The following is a 19,182-nucleotide window of genomic DNA, read 5'->3' as shown; positions in this document are numbered from 1 at the left end:
TCTTTCTTTCTTTCTTTCTTTCTTTCTTTCTTTCTTTCTTTCTTTCTTTCTTTCTTTCTTTCTTTCTTTCTTTCTTTCTCTCTTTCTTTCTTCCTTTCCTTTCTTCTTTCTTTCCTCCTTTCCTTCTTTCTTTCTTTCTTTCTTCCTTTCCTTTCTTCTTTCTTTCCTCCTTTCCTTCTTTCTTTCTTTCTTTCTTTCTTTCTTTCTTTCTTTCTTTCTTTCTTTCTCTCTTTCTTTCTTCCTTTCCTTTCTTCTTTCTTTCCTCCTTTCCTTCTTTCTCTCTTTCTTTCTTCCTTTCCTTACTTCTTTCTTTCCTCCTTTCCTTCTTTCTTTCCTCCTTTCCTTCCTTCCTTCTTTCCTTCTCTCTTTCTTTCTTTCTTCCTTTCTTTCTTTCCTTCTTTCTCAGCGTTCTAACAATGTTCTAATAATCGGCGGTTCTTCGCTTCTGTCCGGTGCTCGCACAGGGCCTCTCGTTTCGGCCCGGCCCATTCTTCGACTGACGAAACCTGCCCAACGTGCAAGCCGAGCCCAGCATGCAATCGCATCACGGCAGCCCAGGGATGAGCACCGCGACGCATCTCGCCTATGCCCTGCCCGGTGTCATTGCGCGTGCCGTTTCCAGTTCGCTCCTTTCAATCAACGGCCAGAGGCGCATCGAAAAAAAAAAAAAAAGAGATGCGCCTTGTGCGCTTTCGAGCGCCGCTCCTTCGCTCTCCATCTCCGCCTCTCGAACACCGCTCCTTCGGTCGCCCTTTCCCACCTCGCGTGAGCCACTGCTTTCTCGTTGGTTCTCCCGTCGGCTCGTGATCCGTGCAAACGACACCGCTGGGCGATGGTTCGGTCATCTGCCTAGGCGATGACTTGAACGGTTCAAGGACCTCCGCCGAAGAAGGGAACAGAATAGACGAAACAGCGGCCCAAAAGTCAGAAGAAAGAAGCGGAGCTAAGAACTGCTCCTGGGCGTCAGTGCGCGTATGATGCAATCGAAAGTGAAGGAATGCGTCTAAAAGCCAATCGCCACAAAAGGCAGGCAAGAAGGCAGGGTGAAACGTTGCGTGAAGGAACGTCTCTCGCTCGCTGCCTTTTGCACGAACGCACATACGAAATGGCCGAGCCATTTTCTTCGGACTCCAGCAGGAGTGGTCGCGGTGCCTCCGACGCGGTGCTGCTGCTGCCGCCGACAGCTGCTTTCAACAGGACGCGAGAGAGGCATGAGGAAGCGAGATGCTTTGGAGGCTCTCGCTTGGCCGCTTCCGCTCTTCGGGAGCGATAAAGGCGCCCTCAACAATAAAGGGCTTTAACTGTCTGGCAGGTTTTTACTTCACTTGCTGCCTGTCGCCAATATTTTTGCCCACTGCCGATGGTGCGATTTGTTTAGAGGTTGCAGCACAGGCGCTGTCGCCCTTGGAGCTTGCGAGTGAAGGAGTGTTGTTAATTAAAACACATAAGAAGAAAATTGTAGCGACTCTCTTATAAAATTGGTCTATATACTGCCTATAGACTTCTTATAGACTCCATTCACTTCCTATAGATATTTCGTTTTGTGTATTCATAGTCTATAACCTGTTTATAGAAAAAATTCTGCTAAAAGTGTACGGCCAGAAATCTACAGATTTCCTATAAACTTCCTATAGGATCCGCATTCCCTATGAAGTAGTTGCTAGGATTTGTCTATAGACTTTATAAACAAAAACCTGTAGACAGTCCATAGACTGTCTACAGGTTTTCTGTAGACAGTCCATAGACTGTCTACAGAAATTTTTGGAAGGGTTGGGGAGGAGGATGATGAGGTTATGTCATTCAGAACCAAACTGCAGGCTGCAAACATGTGCTATGCTATTATCCGCGGTTAGAAAACAAGATTTAGTAGCAAGAAGAGCTGACACTCCTCGGAGACAATTTCGGACGCTAACGATTGCGGGTGCGCTGCGTCAACATTGTTCAGAAGAAGCAGTCTGCCCCCAGTGTTTGGCATCTTTCGCTGAAATGTTTTATAACTACTTCAGTGTGGCTAATATTCTTGCACCTGCCACTTAAGCGACACAAACAATGACCGACAAGGTACGAATGCGACTGCTTTTTATAAGTGGCCACTAAAACTAAGCTTCAGCTTCAGTCGCCCGATATCCTACCGTTTGTTGCTTTATTCGCATCCTTGGTTGACGATAAGTACTGCCTAACTTCACCTCCTGAAAAACGACCCTCCTTGGCAATAAATTTAATTGAATGCGACATGTTCCCACAGTGTGCTTCCCTTTCACTCGGACACCGGTTACACGGCACAGCGTACGCATATAAGCGAGCAAAGTTGAGTAGACCACGAGTGACTTCACCATCGAATTATCAGCGTCGAAATTGACAGGTTGTAAATACGCTCGGCAGCCTCCTACAGTTGGTTGCTGGAAATAGCAAGATCCTATCAGTCGGAAGTGGCATGTCACACGAATTGTAATGTGTGGCTTACGCGAGCAAGAAATGCCTGCCTTGCAACTGTCGTCCAAGCCTGGGCCAGATGTCGCGTGGTAGCGATTGCATCGGGCTAGTAATTCACCGTGGCCTTTCTGTGTAGAGGCAAGTTGAGGAATCGTTTGCTTTGTAGATTGACACACATTCCAACCTGCCTCTGCTAGGACGCTCACTTCCCCCTCGATTATCTCTAGAGAAGAAAGTCGAAGTTTCCGCGTGACGGTGTCCATCGGATGGTTATATACATCGCGTGGTCTCGAATTCACCGCAGGCATGCCCATACAAGCGTAGGTTGAGCAGATAGACACTTGGCAAAGTCCCGCGCTTATCCTGGCTCGGATCTCCGCTAGATCTCCGATATTTACGCCGAAGATGCTTCCGATTGGCGAGCGACACGATCGCGTCTCCGGAGTCCCGGATACCTCCACGTGCTCCGTGGCGTGGATTCCATTCCGGTCACGCTCCGCATGTTCAAGAAGCAAGAAGAAAGGCGGATGAAAAAAAAAAGAAGGAGGAAGGGGGGGGGGGGGGGAGGGTATGCGCTTAGACAAGTGGGCTTTCGCTTTGTTTTCAATTAACCGCAGATTAGTTTTCCACATACTCTCCGCCACCCTCTGTATGGTGCTCACAGGTTGCACATCTCTACCGTCCTTTTCTTTTATTCACTTCCCTTCCGTACATTTCCTTGCTCCTGCTTATCCACCCTCTCTTTCTTACCAGCGTCTATCCTCGGTCCTCTCTGCGTGAGGTCCCCCAAAGTGCGCACTTGGCTCGAGTTTGAAGGAGCCAAAACAAAAACACCCGCTGACCACGGCGGCTTGTTCAGAGGAGAATCGCGCCGTATACAGACGCGCCCAGCATGCACAATGGACCGCGCATCGTGCGAGAGCGGCTATGTCGGGGCCTGGGTCTATCGCGGCCGTTATCTGCGCGGTTCGCGCGCATAATCTGAATGTGTTAACCGCCTTTGCGCAACTCGGCGCTGACCGCATCCTCCCCGCCGCGTAGTCGCCGCCGCCGCCTCGCGCGAATTGCGTGGTTTGCTGAACGCTGGCGGGACCCAGCGACGACCGCGCCGAAGATTTATATCGCGGATGCGAAAAAGTGTTTCTCATGCTTTCCTTCGTTCTTTATAGTGACTCACCTCATGTGCACACCGCATAAGGCACAGCCGGAAATCGGCCCGACAGGCTGGAGCGAAATTGAATCCGCCGCGTGCGTTGAGAAAGAGAAATCGACTTGCGGCATCTCTGCATGGCGGGCTGGCTGCTCGCAGGTCGGTTGCATAGTGCGGTCACGCACCTTCGTATAATTGCGTGAAGGGTGCGCGAGCCTTGCTAAGGTCGGCGGGTCTCTAAAAAGGCCCACGTGAGAATGTGGGGCCTGGGGCTCAGATTCTATCTTTTCGTCACGAATCCCAGCGTCTGGTCAGCTTCCTAGAGGTCGTGTGAAGACAAGTTCGGCGCGCACAGAAGGAACCCAAGGTTTTCTGTGCGTTCACTTATCCTATTTCAATCTCATTCCACTATGCAACGCTGCTGTTCTTGCGTGCAACGCTGTCACAAAAGCCAAATATTTAATAAACTAAAAAATGAGTCAGTTTAACCGCGAACTGTGTGCATTGTGGGCACTATATAATTAAAACACTCGTGTTTACTTTCATCAAAAGCTGGTGCCGAACACAGAACGAGTGGCATTTGTAACCAATGCAGGTGGCCAACTGTACCACAAAATGGCACCCGTACCGTCACGAGAATACCTCGGATACCAAACACAGCATAAGTGGCATTTGTAACCAACGCAAATGACCAGGTGAAAAACAAAATGGTCACTCCTTTTTCATTCGCCATTGAGGGCTCTCCAAGCTGGATTCTGAACCTTATGCCGTCGTCGCACTTCAAAGAGTACTACGTTCGCATTCCTCCGTTTTCCTCCATTTCACCCTTAAACACGAGCGCACACAAGTACACAGAAGCACGCAGTCCGCGCACGACACGCCGCGTGCCTCTTTGTCTCTCGCCTCAATTCCGCCATTGTTTTCTTTTCTTATCCTTCTCCTCCTGCGCCACCCTCTTCTTTTCTCTCCCGGAAGCGGCAGCGAGCGGCGCCCATCTTCCCCGTGCGTGAGAGAGCGAGCAGGCAAACAGCGCGAGCGGGCAGGCAGGAGGGAAGCAGCAGGTTATTACGGTCGGCCCGTAAACAGGCCGGGGCCGAACGCTTTCTTCTTCCGTCCTCGACAGTGACCTCCGAGAGCGAAGACAAGAAGAAGACCGAGAGCAACACTTCCCCTCCCATCGCTGCTGCACTGCTATGCGGCAGGCGCCGAGCAACGCGAGGAGGAGGAAGCGGGAAGGGAAGGCCGCTCGCGCGCGAGCAGACGCGTGCTCCTGCTGCTTGGAGGCACGAAGACATTGGTAGCGCACATTCCGGGCGCGTGTGGCCCCAGCGAGGACGCAGTGGACCAAAACGAGCAACCTGCCGCAGCTCGGCGCCCTAGCCTCTCTCTCCTCTACCACTCCTTCTCTCCCTGGGCGCACTTAGCGAGCGCCGAGAAGTCGCTGTGAAAATTGCTGCGCGTGCAGCCGAACGCCCGCGTGCCCGCGCGCCACCAACCATGCGGGTGCCGCCGACTGTACGTATACACAGTTTTCATTCGAGAAAGCCTCGAGGGCCGTCGCCATGTTCTGACGCTGTATGAAGACGGCGTGACACTTGACCGGAACACCTTTCAGACGCCTTTCTTTTTTCTTTTGGTTTCTACTACTCAAGCAGCGTGATGAGTTTTCCAACTGTGGTGTCGTGCGCAGACGAATCTGACTAGCGGTCTTTTCGGAACTGTTGATGTTGCTTAGTACAGCCAGCGAATCTTATATAAGACATGGTTTGAGGGTGATCCATGGTGGTAGGGCTGTGGGAAGCCCATGTGCTGTTAGGTACAGACACGAAGTTTTAGGACCTGCGGCTGTCATGCTTCATCAATACCGTGCCTCCGATTCCTCTGCTTGCATGCATGTTTTACCTTGACACAAATGAAAAAAATGATGCTGCATTTAAGGGAGCGCGAATGTGATAATGGAGTTCAGAAGATGGTATAAAGACAAGGAGCTAAACCATCTCTGAGCTTTATATCAAAATTGGCACAGCATTTCATCCTATTCTCCCGCCTCTCCAGCCGACCCCCCCCCCCCTCCCTCCCCCCTCTTAAAGAGTTCTTGACGACGACGAAGAGGGAAAGGGAAGCGAATGGAGGAACGGGCAGAAAGACATAGCACACCGCTGGACACAATACACCCTCCGTCTTCATGCCACGTTCAAACTGGTTCCCTAATATAAGAAATCAGAAGCGATTGTCTTGTATGCTGGAGCATCGTTTTCACCATAAGCCTTTAGATATCACCGCGCTCTGAGGGTGCTCACGTGCGCCACCTGTGGTGACGACGCCGGACTCGCGCGCACCGCGCCAGCAGGCGTGCTGCAGGGACGAGGTGGGAAGGGTTCAACAACCCGGGCAAGTCTGGGCTGCTCGGCCGACGACGTCGACGGCGGCGGGGCACTTTACCGCCAAGGTGCCGCTCGCCGCGTCTCGCGAAACACCGCCGCCGCCACCAAGATCTATCAGCGTCCACTGTTCGAGAGCAGGGATTTTTCAGAAGGGAGCAATTTTCCCCTCAGCAGCCTGTCAGCTCGAGGAGCACGCGGAGCGTGGGGAGGCGCTTGGCGCGTCTCCTCCGTCAGCCTCCGTCGTCTCCACCTCCTCCTACCTCCTTCCACCCCACCCTCCTGGAACATCCCCGCCGTCTGACGCAGTCGCTTTATTTTCTTTTGTCCACTCAAACAACGGCCGGACGCAGGGCTCCGCTGGGTACGCTGTTGTATGTATATGCTGTGTGCACACGCGTGCTCACACACTAGCCCCCCCCCCCCCCCCCTTTCCCCTCCCGGTAATGAGCCTTATTTAGAAGATCAAACGAGACGAGTGAAAGGGGGCATCGCGTGTGAAGTTTCGCGGCATCACCTCGCGGTTCCTTGAATTTCTTTCTTTCTCTTTCTTCCTATAGTTGTGTCTGACAACTTGGCCGTCCTTGTACTGGGCGCTCTCAGACATGCAGGCCTGCCCGCCTGCACGCGCTTGGGCTCAAACGGGCGCAGCTGAAGGAATGCCTATAGGCTTACAGACAAGCGCGCAAGGAGATTCGATCGGCCTGATCTCTGCTCGAGTTGGGGCAGCAAACTAAGCCTCTGCGTGCGGAGACTTCTTTGTTAACGTGGACACGCAGGCTAACGCCCTTCTTAGAAAGCGAAGAAGAAAACTGGCTCTGCGGGGGACGGTTGATTTGTGTAGGCGAGCTCCGTGATTTGTTGATCTGCAGATCGACAAATCGTGAGGCTGTTCCAGCTAGCACGCGCTTCTAGGACAAAGCTGCCTGCTTTGAATAACATCGCTTTGTGCGACTATTGTTACCGAGATCCCTCGTTGAAACGAATCGGCAGAGTTGAAAGCCGGAATGCACGAAAGGTTGCGTACGTTGCATCAAGCACTTTGCACGGGAGATAAGCTTAAGAAGAAACTCGAAGCAGCATGCACTGTGCAGGTCTAGAGGCGGTTTTATTCTTGTCTATGGACTGGTATGTTGACCAGAGTCGTTTAGTTTTGATAGCAGGTAGATGAGTGAGTGAGTGAGTGAGTGAGTGAGTGAGTGAGTGAGTGAGTGAGTGAGTGAGTGAGTGAGTGAGTGAGTGAGTGAGTGAGTGAGTGAGTGAGTGAGTGAGTGAGTGAGTGAGTGAGTGAGTGAGTGAGTGTACAGAATGCGCTGAATTCCACCTTCTCTGTTACGTAATAGAATCTCGCGCAAACGGCATCATTGTGATCTTCGTTCTGGAAATGGAAAATCGATGTTTAAAAATTGGATGCTTACCAGAGTATTTTTTCTTTTCATTTCAGCTCCTCTTTCATCAGAAGTCCGGTCTCCACGTGATAGGGGTAAGTGATGACTTGTATACCTATGCCAGATATCTAGAAACGACATGCAAGTACCCTCTAGGAATCGAGACAAACAAAAGCTAACATTATATCGCTGCCGGCGTTTTCTGTCGTCGGCGTATAGAGGTAGTTGCGAAATATGCATGAGGAACTTGTATCACCAGCCGGGAGCGGTTTATGCTTATTGAGGGACCTGATCTCATCATTTGCGAACGTGAAGGCACTCAAGACTCTGTGCGCCGCACTTCAACCGCTTTCTCCACGCTTAACGGCCTTCTTGGTAAATAACCCAACCTGATGCGAGCTATCACCTTCCCACAAACGTGCTTTCGTCGTCGATAGCGGTTGGATTACTGTGGGCCGGTCGAAGGCAGCAAAAGACAGGCGGGTCTCGGTTGCCGCGTGTAACCAGAGCGACCATTACCGCGGTGGTCACAAACAAAGCTTTTCTTGAGAAAGTAAAATCGGCCGGTTTTACTGGGGATGCAACTTCTTCTGTTTCTTTGTGCGAGTGCGCTTCCAACTGAGGTCTATAAAAACGCCTACATTGCACTGACTTCTGGGCATTGTAGTAAATTGGTTGAAATATACAGTTGTTTCGGCAACACTTTATTTGACGGTTCTTCATTTTATTTTGTTGTATCTACTCTGTAATTATTTTTGTGAGCTAGATCTACCTGTCACTCGTTTGCGAGAAATTGCAGATAGTATATTAGTAACTTGCAGTGATCAACCTTAGAGCATAGTCAGTCGCAAAACTTGCTTCTAGCCTTTTAAGGAAACGCTGAATATCACAAACTGAAGACAGAGATCAAGCCTAGAATTATAAGAAATCATCCTACTTCAAAAGTGTATGAAGCTGCTGAGGATACTAGGGAGGTTGGAGCGCCAAATTAGGTGGCGAATTCAGTGATAAATCCAGTGGATGATTATGCACACTGTATCCACAGCTAGCCGCTTTGCTTATTTCTCATTGATTGGATCGGTCAGGCAGAGGTTTACTTAAATAATTATTAGCCTGCCGGAGGCAAATGAACGCACTGATGTTTTGCACTCCAAACTTAGATCCCCATTGAACGAACCATTGCAAAAGTTTTGAAATGAAATTTGGGCAAAACATAACCGGCCTTCAGCTGAATGTTGGCTGATACTGCTTGCAAAGGAGCAGTTCCAGTCAAGAAGAAAACGTTTTTATGCGCAACTTCCTGACGAAAACATTGAAAATATTCAGTGTGAAGTTTTCTATTTCCTTGATTACACATTTTAGAGCGACAAAGCAATTTCTGTTTGTCGCAACAAACCAAGAGAAGAAAACTCAGCTGCTTATAGAAAGTAGCAGAGCCTGAAGATAAACCAACAAGGAGATTCACAAATGAGGATGAACTGGCAAGACCTCCTCATTACTCATACATTCGACGCTGAACCTCCCTTCTGCCATATGATTTGGCAAGCCCTCGGCTGCTAGAGTTCCTGTATATACAGGAACTCTATCGGCTGCTGGGAGCCAGCGCTTTATGGGTTAAGCGACGCACGTATGGCTTGTAAGTCGTATATATAGTGAGCGCCGCTGCGACTTTCTGAACATGCGACGACAGGTGTGCGGCCCCCCAAACAATGCCCCAAGAGGGAACGCGCGTCGTCAGATGGCGCCGTCGCAGCTCTGCTTGATCAGTCACTAGCGCGACCGGCTGCTGTGCCTAATTAATTTTGCTGGCCATTGTTCCCATCTTGACAGGTCTTTGAAGCTTCACAAAACCTCTCACTGGCGGCGGCGAGTTTAAGGAGAGTGAGAAGAAAGAAAGGAAGCAACGACGTCGCAGTCTCGTTCATTTGCGGCTTCGTGAAAGCCGAAGGACGAAGCTTCACTCGTTTGACGTTAAGCCGCGACGCGAGTGGATGGACTCGTAAACTTTGGGATAAACGTCAGAGACCTGAGCCAACCGTTTGTCTCGGCTCTGTTCGAAACAGCCACGAAAGTAACACAAAGGAGTAGAAGGTGGACAATGAACAGCTTCGCACAAATGCATGCGTAAAGGCTTTTGGAAAGTCTTCGGAGCAATTAGCGCTAGTGGAGGCAGGCAGATGGGGGCGAGGAATGCGATGAAGTTTTTCACCCTCGTGATTTGAAGTCGCGAGGTACCGAAAGCGAGGCGGGGCGACGATAGGTGCTAAAAGCAGATAACCAGGAACAAAGAAAAAAGAATGAATGCAAGAAAGGAGTCGAAAACCGGCTTTGAGCAAAAGTAGAATCCTCGAGGACAAAAGACGGGGAAATTACAGATGTGTCCGAATGCTTCCACTGGTAGAGATAACCTCGGGCTGATTAGCGGATGCAGACCCCACTCTATTCCCACGCTATGAAGGTGCCGTAATGGCGAAATGCAGTGCCAGTCATGAATATGCCACACTTAAATTAGCTACGCCTGTGACGTCAGTGCAATGTTTCTGCGCGCGGTCCCACGCCGTAATCGTCCTATGCCATAGCAAGCCCGAGTCTCCAGTGGCACTTTTCTGGTAGAGGCGAACCCAGTGGTAACTTCAGTGTCTTTCCAGTGGCTCGAACAATGCAAGAAATCTCATGTTATCTGTTGACAGATCACGCTTCGAGCCACAGACTCGACAAACGCTCCGGGTTTTACCATGCTCGCGGTTCACCGAACCGACATGGACGGAGGCTTCCAAGCGAATCGCTTACACGTCCTTGTAACGGAGGTATACAGTTAGGTATGAGCGGGTTAGCTCTGGTGAACTGGTCTGGCCGCGTACGTGACGAGACTGCTTCACGCTCACGTAACCGGCTGGGACAAAGATAGATATAAATAACTGGAGGAGCTCTAGCTGTTCCCGGGCTGGCAAGCACGAGAATAGAAAGAGATGGATAGATCGTGTGGGTTTCTCCGAGGTGTGGGTGATGATGACCTGCCGTCCCGGACGCTCTGGCGCAGGTTGCTACTTCATGCTGAAGCACTACGAGAACGGCGAGCAGATCGAGACGAACGAGGCGTGCCTCAACTGCACGTGCGTGAGCAGCATGCTCATGTGCTACCTGCGTGTCTGCCCCTACGTCAAGCAGCTGGGCGACGACTGCACGGTGACCAAGCGGCCCGGCGAGTGTTGCCCCGACATCTCCTGCCCGGCCGGTACGTCCGCCGAGCGGCCAGACACTTTGGGGGCGCATGGTACGGACCACGAAGCACGTATCTTCTTCGACTAACCTAGGTGGATCCCACCCTCCTTCCCTTGCACGCACGAAACCCCGGAGAGCGGTGGCAAAAAATACGAACCTCCAAATTCTTCTCCTTCTGTGTTGCTCCCCTCCTCCCCCCACCGTCACCAGCACCTCCTCGCACCTACAGGGGACTAGCGGAAAACTGCTGCTGCGTGTGCATTGCGCCCTGAGCAGATCGCGTGAATGTTAAAGCCCTGTGGCTCATCTAATGGCGCGACCGTGAAGGGATGTAGACTGCCTTTTGTCGTAGTAATTATGGGGGATGGTAGAGGGCGGCACTTGTCTTTAAGCTTCGCTTGGCCTGTTGCCCCTGGTGCGTTTGCTGTTACAAAAATTTTAAGCGCCACATTTTCGCATTTAGGTCTAATTTAGAATTTCAACGTTAAAAAATAATTAAAACGAAAGATTAGTTGACGAACATATGGCGTGTGATCAGTGTACATGTTTACAAAACACAACACAGCTCTCAAAAAGCGTGCGAACGTTAACGCTAACGAGCTAACGTAAAACAAACTAAAATACGAAGTGTATGACGGTTTAGTCACGTGATGTTTCACAACAGGAAAAAGCCATCGACATATTAAAATTTGTCTACTAATAACCTTGACGACAATATATAATCAAATGTACGTCTAGAAAGCGAGTAGAGAATATTTTCATGTATTTTAAACAACAGGTGTGAAAAGTTGCGACTAATACACGTAATTCCAGCAATATACTGATCAACAGCAGCATTCCTTGGGTTTAGCCGAGTAAACTCAAGACAGAATCGTCGGGTAAAACTCCGGAAGTCAGAGACATCGTAAGGAAGCGTTTTGCACAGCTACAATCTGCTCAGGGACGTAATGCGGCCTGCGGTGTCACTTTATGAATCCCTCACCCCGAGCACAACCCTACCCTGGTGTCATTGTGCGGATCAACCCCGGGTCCGATACCTGTGCCGACCTTTTGGGTCTTCCCCTGTCCTGGGCGGTGTCTTGCGTGGATGGATGGCTTCGCGGGATCACAACGCTTTTGCAACACCGGGCCGCTTTGCCCTGTGGGTCGGTAACGGACCTGGCACGCTGTAGTAGCATTCCGGCGATGAGGATGAGCTACAGTCGCGTATTAGAGCGTGGCTTGTCGTAAGAATACTACTTTAGGCTAGCTGTGAAGTTGTGAAAGCTTCAGGTGACTCCATGGGGTACATCCCTGCTATAATTAGACGCGATCAGTTGACTGATGCAGTAAGCAGCAGCGGCTGCAGCTTGTGACCGTGTGGTAGGAATTTATACCTGATTTTACCAACCAGCAAGAAGCACTTCATCAGAATTTGTTAGTTTTTCAACGGCTATTAACGATATCTTTCTCCTATTTAGTACCCAAGGTCAGAATTTTTCTCGTTGACATTTCTGCAACGAGGGCTACCTGTATTTGTTTAAGACATGGATAGGATGACGGTGTATAATTGATGGTTGCTAACTGCAACTTACTATTTAAAAAGAGGAAAGAAAATTTATAGTTCCCGCGTATAATTTCAGCGCAAGTCAGGAAACGTCAACTAATTTTGACTATTTCAGATGTTTAAGACAACGTAAACTTGGATTGCGAAACTACAAGCGTTGTGGTCCCCGAAGCGAGGTGCACCCGTGCTTTATATCCTCCGCGGTGCACCCGTTACTAACCGCATGCATTTTGATGTCACCTTTTTTTTGGCACCAGCTGGTATCTGTGCACTGTTCACCTCCCTGGCACGGCACACAGGTCTGATGTGCCGCTGGTTGCACGTGTGACACATGTCAACTGCCTGCTGTAATAAAATTCGCTCGGCTGAAGAAGCACCAGTAAGAAAATCAATGCGGCTGCGTGACACAGTCATAACCAGTTTAGCATGGAGTTCTAAGAGCCTGTTTGTAATAAATCAAAGCTATCAGTATAGACTAAACGACCGCTAACTAAAACACCATCATCAAGCATTCACAGATAATGAGATCCTTGGTCGCGAAGAATGGCAGACGAGCTTGATTATGCATGACTACAGAGGAATTAGGAATGAAAAAGAAAAGCTTCACTCTTGCATTAAAAGGTTCACAGATAAGAGTTAGAAACACCCTTATAAAATTCATGTGTATTCCAAAACCTGTCTTAGCTGATTTAGCTTTCATATATAGTAATATCGCAGCGTTGCCAGCAGGGCTATTAAGCCTTTCTTTGGAGGGATGAAAAGTACGCACGCACTGTTAGTAGTGGCTACAGTAATGCGTTACAAGAAAGGACTGAACAGCAAGGTTGACGCCTGGAATCAAAATTTTTTTCCTGTTTTTCTCTAGCTACCTGTACTGGTCATCAAGTTCAGTACGAAGTAATCAAGAAATACTTAGTGTATATAGTCGCGGTTACTAAAGAGTGAACGATTTAACGAAGGGCCGAGTATCCCACGCCAATCTTGCATGTGCATGCGTCGACAGTAACACGGCATGATTCTGTTTCTTCAGCCGAGTTTGACTGTTTGCACGAGACAGACCACTTTCACAGCTTACGGTTTCCCCGCACATGTGTTAACCTCGTACCCCAACCACGATGAGAGAGACACAGTCCCCCGCTCTGCATGAACACTGCCCTGCCAACCAAGGACTAGTCGGAAGATACGATGTGTGGTTGCAAATGGTACTGAAAACGAAGGAAACATGCGCCTTGCAAATAGTGCATGGTTGTTTTGCTAAGCCATTGCTACTTTGACCTTAGCAGATGTCGAAATAATTGGAGCTTTATAATTTTCGAATAGTAAATTCGCCAGTCTTTCCTTTTCCTGGCAACTTTCGATGCATTATGTTCGAGCCAGAACGATGGTGGTACTCATTTAGTCAAGTTTAACTTGGACTATGGCAACGTTAGCTCTGGTAATCCTGATGTGTTGCCACTCATAAGAGTGTAAACGCCACCAACGTGGCTAAGTGTATAAAGTCGGAAGTTAAAAGCGAGTAGAATCTCAAGACCACTGCCTGCGCGTTTGTTGCTTCGGACATCTCGATGCTGCTTCTGTACTTGACCCCCGCTGCATTGGTGATTAACTTGATGCTGATGAGACAGAATCCCCATGGTAGTGATAACTGATGTAACCTGACAATAGCCCTGCAAGATAAAGCATCTCACAATTGGAGATGTTTGTGTCAACTTCTGCCGCAAGGCTGTTCACTCATCTTAAGATCAGCTTGAAATCGCATTAATCCCTAAGAGCCAAAGCGAATTGTAACACCGCTTAGTTAACTGCAGTGGTTAATACCCTAACAATCAGCAGCTAATCAAGGTAATGGCTTCAGCAAAACTGCCGCATACCCGATGTTGTGTTGCGAACGGTGCAACGTGCTTTGTTGCATTTGAATTTCGTTACTGCAATAGAAAAAGTTGCCGTGTTGCGTTATGAGTGTCGCGATGTGGCGAAGCGTAGGCGCATTTACAGCGCTGATGTGCAAACTGAACGTGCTGCTAGTAGGTCTTTTTTTTTTTCTTGGTTGCATCTTTGAAGTACACAGAAGTTTGTTTTCTTAAAGCGTGCGTGGCTGTAACACAAGGCGGTTCAAGCGCTTGTCTACAACATCACAGCATCATGCATTCATGTACATTTTTTGTTTGTGCTGGAAGAACGCCTTCACTGTGCATAGCCTCACACCATGCAACTGTGATGAGAGTCCTTGTCATGCTTGCTCAAAACGCTGCTTGTGCTTTGAGCAATTATTGTTGCTGGCGTTGCTGACGCTCCTGCTGCATTCTACAAGAAAAAGAAAGAAAGGAAGGTTTTAGAAGCCAAAATTTAAGCGTGCTTGGCGAAACAGAAGCGGGCAAAACAGAAGTGCAACACGAAAATCTTGACAATATATAACATAGAATTCGAAGAGAGATTCAGAAACATCCAAAGGAGCACCAAAGGCGCATATCCGCTTTGCAGGGTTCCTGAACGATTCCGAAAGAGGGCGAGACAGAAGGATTTCGCTCGCGCCGTAATAAAGGAAAACAATAAGTGTGAACGCGGAGAACGAGGGGGAAGGAGGCTGAGGATTTGGCTTGTGCACTACTTTCCTCGCTTCGTTTGTTTCTCTTTTTTTTTTTTTTTTTGCTCTCGTTTTCCGCCTCGTACATGGCTCCGCCGCATGATGCAGCGAAGCGATGCAGTAGGGCCACACACCGGCTTCTTGCACCCAGTGAACGACCGACCCATGGAGAGGGGCCAGTGGCGCGTCGCCACGCAACAGCCGTAACACACGAACACCGCGCCCGCCCCATACCAGACGCCCCGACAGACGCAAGCACCAACAGCACAGTACGTTGAGGGGGCTGCAATGGGAGGTAGAAGGGGGGAGGGTGGGGAGCGTTACACGGACGAGACAAGGAGGTGGCGTAGCAAACCCAACTCCTTTCTCTGAGAGCGCGATAGAAAAAAAAAAAAAAAAGAAAGAAAGACGGGATGCGTAGCCTATAGGAAAATGCGCGAGTGTCGTTAATTGCAGTCCACTCGATAAGACTGCACTGAGCCGAACCACGCCGGTCAAGACGCTTAACCGGAGTCTCCCACCCCGCTCCGTCCGTGTAATGGAGGGCCGCGGGGACTATGAAGGTCAACGCTCTTTTGTTTTAACGCGCGCCGCCGGCGAGGCCCCACTGACTGGGTGGAAGGAGGAAGAAGGGAAGGCGAAGACGCAGAGAGAAAGGGAGCCATAAATTCGTACCGGACACGCCACGCCAAACTTTCAAACGCCCCGCGGCCTGCGCGAACGGGAGAACGGCGTGGTATCCACGATAGAACGTGCCGCTTAGCCCGAGATAGGCATCTCGGAGACTGCAGCACCGAAGGCAGCAGGTCCGTGAAAGGGGCGCCGAGCTACACCCTGTTCGCCGGCCGCAGTTCGGGTCGAGACGGGAAAGGTGCTACAACCAGTGTGCATAACGCCAGAGCGCCGCGGACGGCATTGAGTGAGCAGCATTTTGCGAGAGCGTAGAGAAGGCCGCTATGCAATCCACGCTAGTGTTCTGAAAGTTAGGTGTGCCGCATACTTCGTGTTTCAGAAATTTATGGACGGCTGCTGTAGTGCGCCGACGATAAATGCTCTTTTACAGGTGCGCGTGTGTCCCGTGAAACTTTATGCAGTCATGTCAAGAGATGTGTCGGCTTCTTAAACGAGCGAAGCGCGCATAGAAGGGCAGGAAATAGTAGTAGCGCGGGGCGACGCTAAAAAAAAAGAGGCAGTTTTTAATGATTACTAGAGATGTTAGCCCTGTAATCTACCTGAGAGCCTACTCCGGATGAGGATGATAAAGATGAAGTGAAGTACAAACAAAGCTCACACGCACACACTTAAAACGCAAGTGAACCATGTGTAATAGGCGCGCTCTCAGGTATTAACTTCCGCCATTTTACGAGAAGCCCCCAACTAAGCGAACCGATAAGGTGCCTCCATCACTGACTCAGTGAACATAACTCATTCCCTTAGTTTCCGCGTCTTCTCTTAAACTCTTCCACTTCAGCGGAGATGCCCCACAGGCTAAAGTTTTCGTCTCTTAGACTGCCCTAACCAGAGCTTAGAAGGCCTTACCTCACGTCTACTAGAGCGTAGCCGCAGTACGGCGAAATGGCGTGTTAGATTGCTAGGTGTCTAACGAGACGAACTTGAACAATGGGCATATGTGAGGCCATGGTACGTCGATCAACGTTTTCACGAGAGAACTTGTATTCGCGTTGTCCAGAAGAAGGCTAGAAGATTATGAAATGAAATCTTTATTTGCCATCAAGTACAGAGGGGGCGATTGTAGAAAAAAAGCTATCCTTGGACAGCTTGACGGGTCCACAATCTCTTATTTAGGCAGAGTGGCAGCATCACATAAGCAAACATATTCTTGATAGCCAAACATATACATACATATTTAATATGATGCAGATATAGTACTAATAGTAAACGAAAGCAACAGAAAACAAAGAAAAACAAAACAACAGCGGAACTCACTGCTAAAAATGCAAAAGAAAACAACAGCAAGGCTAGACAACATTACATAGAAACCAAATACATCTGCCGGAGGTCCTTGTAGGTTGCTGTGAAGAGGTCAGAACGGACAGAATTATAATAATTCGAAAGCCTTGGTACAGTGTACTTCAGGCATTGTTTTCCTTAACTTGAACGTGATATCGGTACTGACCAATCCTCGAAGTGTCTTGTAATGTAACTTGGAATTCTGTCATGTAATTGGGATAGGTTACGTATATTGTTGATATTCCTGTGGATTTCCTGTTTATATACATGACTTAAGCGATATCTATAGAGATTGTGAGCTGGAATTACACCAGAGGTGTTGTAGAAGGCTGAGGCCTCCCTCCTATCTCTCGGTGAACTGTCGGCTCGCAAGAATTCCATTTTCCGTCTCCTCAATCTGCAATGCCTCTAACCGACAAGCACTGCAAGTGAAGGCGCTGCTCATCGTTGCGTTCAAACAGGCAGGTGTCCGGAGCTTAATCGGCTACAAACAAAGATAAATAAAAGGTAAGAAAGTGTTAAGTGTGGAAAGAGGGGTGGCGAGGAGGAGGAACAGGAAGACCGGTGGAAACGGCGGCATGCGGAGGCGAAGTTAAACGTGACGAATGGGAAATCAAACAGGCACGACGCCTGAAGACGCCGACGCAGGGATCTCGTGCGTGGTGCTTTCACGCCGTCAGGGACACGCAGACACCGCCGAGCGCAGCGCAATGCTGCCCTCCGCTGCGAAGAAGAGCTTGGCTTCCCAATTGGAATACTCCAGGCACGGACCGGCCGTAACGCGCAACTGGCGACCTCTGGTCGCGCCGCTTTTGTCGAGAGGAACGGGCTCCAGCTGAACACCGTAGATCGACTTAGTGCGGTATACAGTAACCTCATACATTACTCAGACTATACATTATAGGTTCTGCATTCTTATTGGTTCTTCTCGGAGGGTTTTTTGGGCTGGTCATTGAAGGCAGTAGCATGAAGTAGCGCGTGTGCCCTGTGGAGATGTTTTTTCTTTAAGTGAACTCTAGTTAGTGGCCCTATTTTCATTTTAATGAACGTCCTAACAACCGTGATGGCCGTGGCCTAAAGCTATTTGCGTAAGAAAAGAGGGTCAAGTCCGAACTCGTCGAGTTGTCTTAGAGGGATGGACACATCTTCAGGAAAGACGAGTGACTCCTCTTTTTGAAAGCAGATGAAGCCCACAACGCTACTGTGTTTACGATTACAACTGAGCGAGACAGAACGAATCGACTTTTGCGATTATATTAAAGAAAAAGTAATAGCAGGATTTTGGAATGGTGCGGACTTTTGACAATTAGGACCTCTAGTGCATTTCAACACACTTTGAGAGAAAATAGAGAGAGAGAAGTGAGGGCTATCTTGTTATCGGGCGAAGCGGCACACAGGATTTGTTGAAACTGGCCAGTTAGCAACATAGGGCTGAGGGACCTCGCCTTTCTTTCAGCCAAAATGGTGAACAAATCTGTACAGTATCCGCAATTGGTCGCATCGTCATAATTTTCCCAGCGTACAAAATGTAACTTGTAGATGCAGGGAAATAGCTGACATTTGTTGTCAATATTTTGTTTAGAAGAAACACTGTCGCTAAAGTCAAGGTGAAGTAGGAAAATAGGTACAACTCACGACAGCACACTACTCTTACTCCAAAAAGGAAATACTTGTGCTTAATGGTAGTTATTATGGTCATTAGAAAGTGTAATTTAGGTATTAACAAAATAGCGTGAGGCTGCCACTCCAGGGGTAGTAGTACGCCCACCTCGCCGCGCCGCTATGGAACGAGCCACGAAGATCATAAGCTGAAAGAGGCACGAGCAAGCAGCAGCTATAGAGCCGCGGTGGGCGCAGCTCACCTCGCATTACAGACTCATTCGCACGCGTCCGCGTGGCTGAGAGATAAAGCGACTTTTTTTTTTTTTTTTCAAGGCTACTTCTGACATCTAACAGGTGCTCAGAGGTACAGATATTGGCACCGCTGTCTCCTCGTCCGCCTTCCTCCTTCCGTCCCCTACAATTGTATCACTGAAGATTTTACAGCATGTTCATAACATTATATAAGTGGTCGCAGTTTGTTTTGTCTCGAACGAAGCGCCCAATCGTGACCTACCGACCTTGTCAACGGTTTCGGGGCGACGCCCAGAGATATATGAAAAGGGCGAGACCGCCGCGGCGTGCGATTTCTAATTCACGGGAATCACGCGAGCCCCCCCCCCCCCCCCCCTCCCCCCCCCTTCCCCCTTCCCTTCTGCTCAGCTGCTCGGCGATGGCTATAGTGTAATTTTTTTTCCCCGGAATTCCGATGGAATATTCGCTGGCAGCTCCCCTCCGATGTGCGGAAGGGCAGTGTCCTTGACATACTAAGCAGTGCAGACTGGCCGGAAGGCTCCGTTGTCTCCTTCTTCTCTTTTGTACTTGCACTGCCCATGAAGTACGACACGTGCAGCGTCTCGGCAACGAGAAGAAAAGGTTAGACAGTGTTGTCGTGCATAAAACACAAG

At 49.3% G+C, this 19,182-nt stretch overlaps 1 protein-coding gene across 4 annotated transcripts in view; it reads left to right on the top strand.

The window, feature by feature from the left end:
- Nucleotides 1-19,182, top strand: part of tnc (tenectin) — a 130,418-nt gene that overhangs the window by 80,684 nt on the left and 30,552 nt on the right. For 3 of the 4 annotated variants that reach the window (XM_089574273.1, XM_089574274.1, XM_089574272.1), the window contains exons 3-4: nucleotides 7,409-7,447; nucleotides 10,393-10,626. In XM_089574273.1, the coding sequence (XP_089430399.1) occupies nucleotides 7,409-7,447; nucleotides 10,393-10,626 (273 nt within the window). The remainder of the gene's footprint in view (nucleotides 1-7,408; nucleotides 7,448-10,392; nucleotides 10,627-19,182) is intronic. The other variant, XM_089574275.1, reaches the window with a different exon arrangement.

The sequence above is a fragment of the Amblyomma mixtum genome, chromosome 2 (genome assembly GCF_055824585.1).
Source record: "Amblyomma mixtum isolate Tamu chromosome 2, ASM5582458v1, whole genome shotgun sequence".
NCBI classification, from domain to species: Eukaryota; Metazoa; Arthropoda; class Arachnida; order Ixodida; family Ixodidae; genus Amblyomma; species Amblyomma mixtum.
This window is presented reverse-complemented; position numbering and strand designations above follow the sequence as displayed.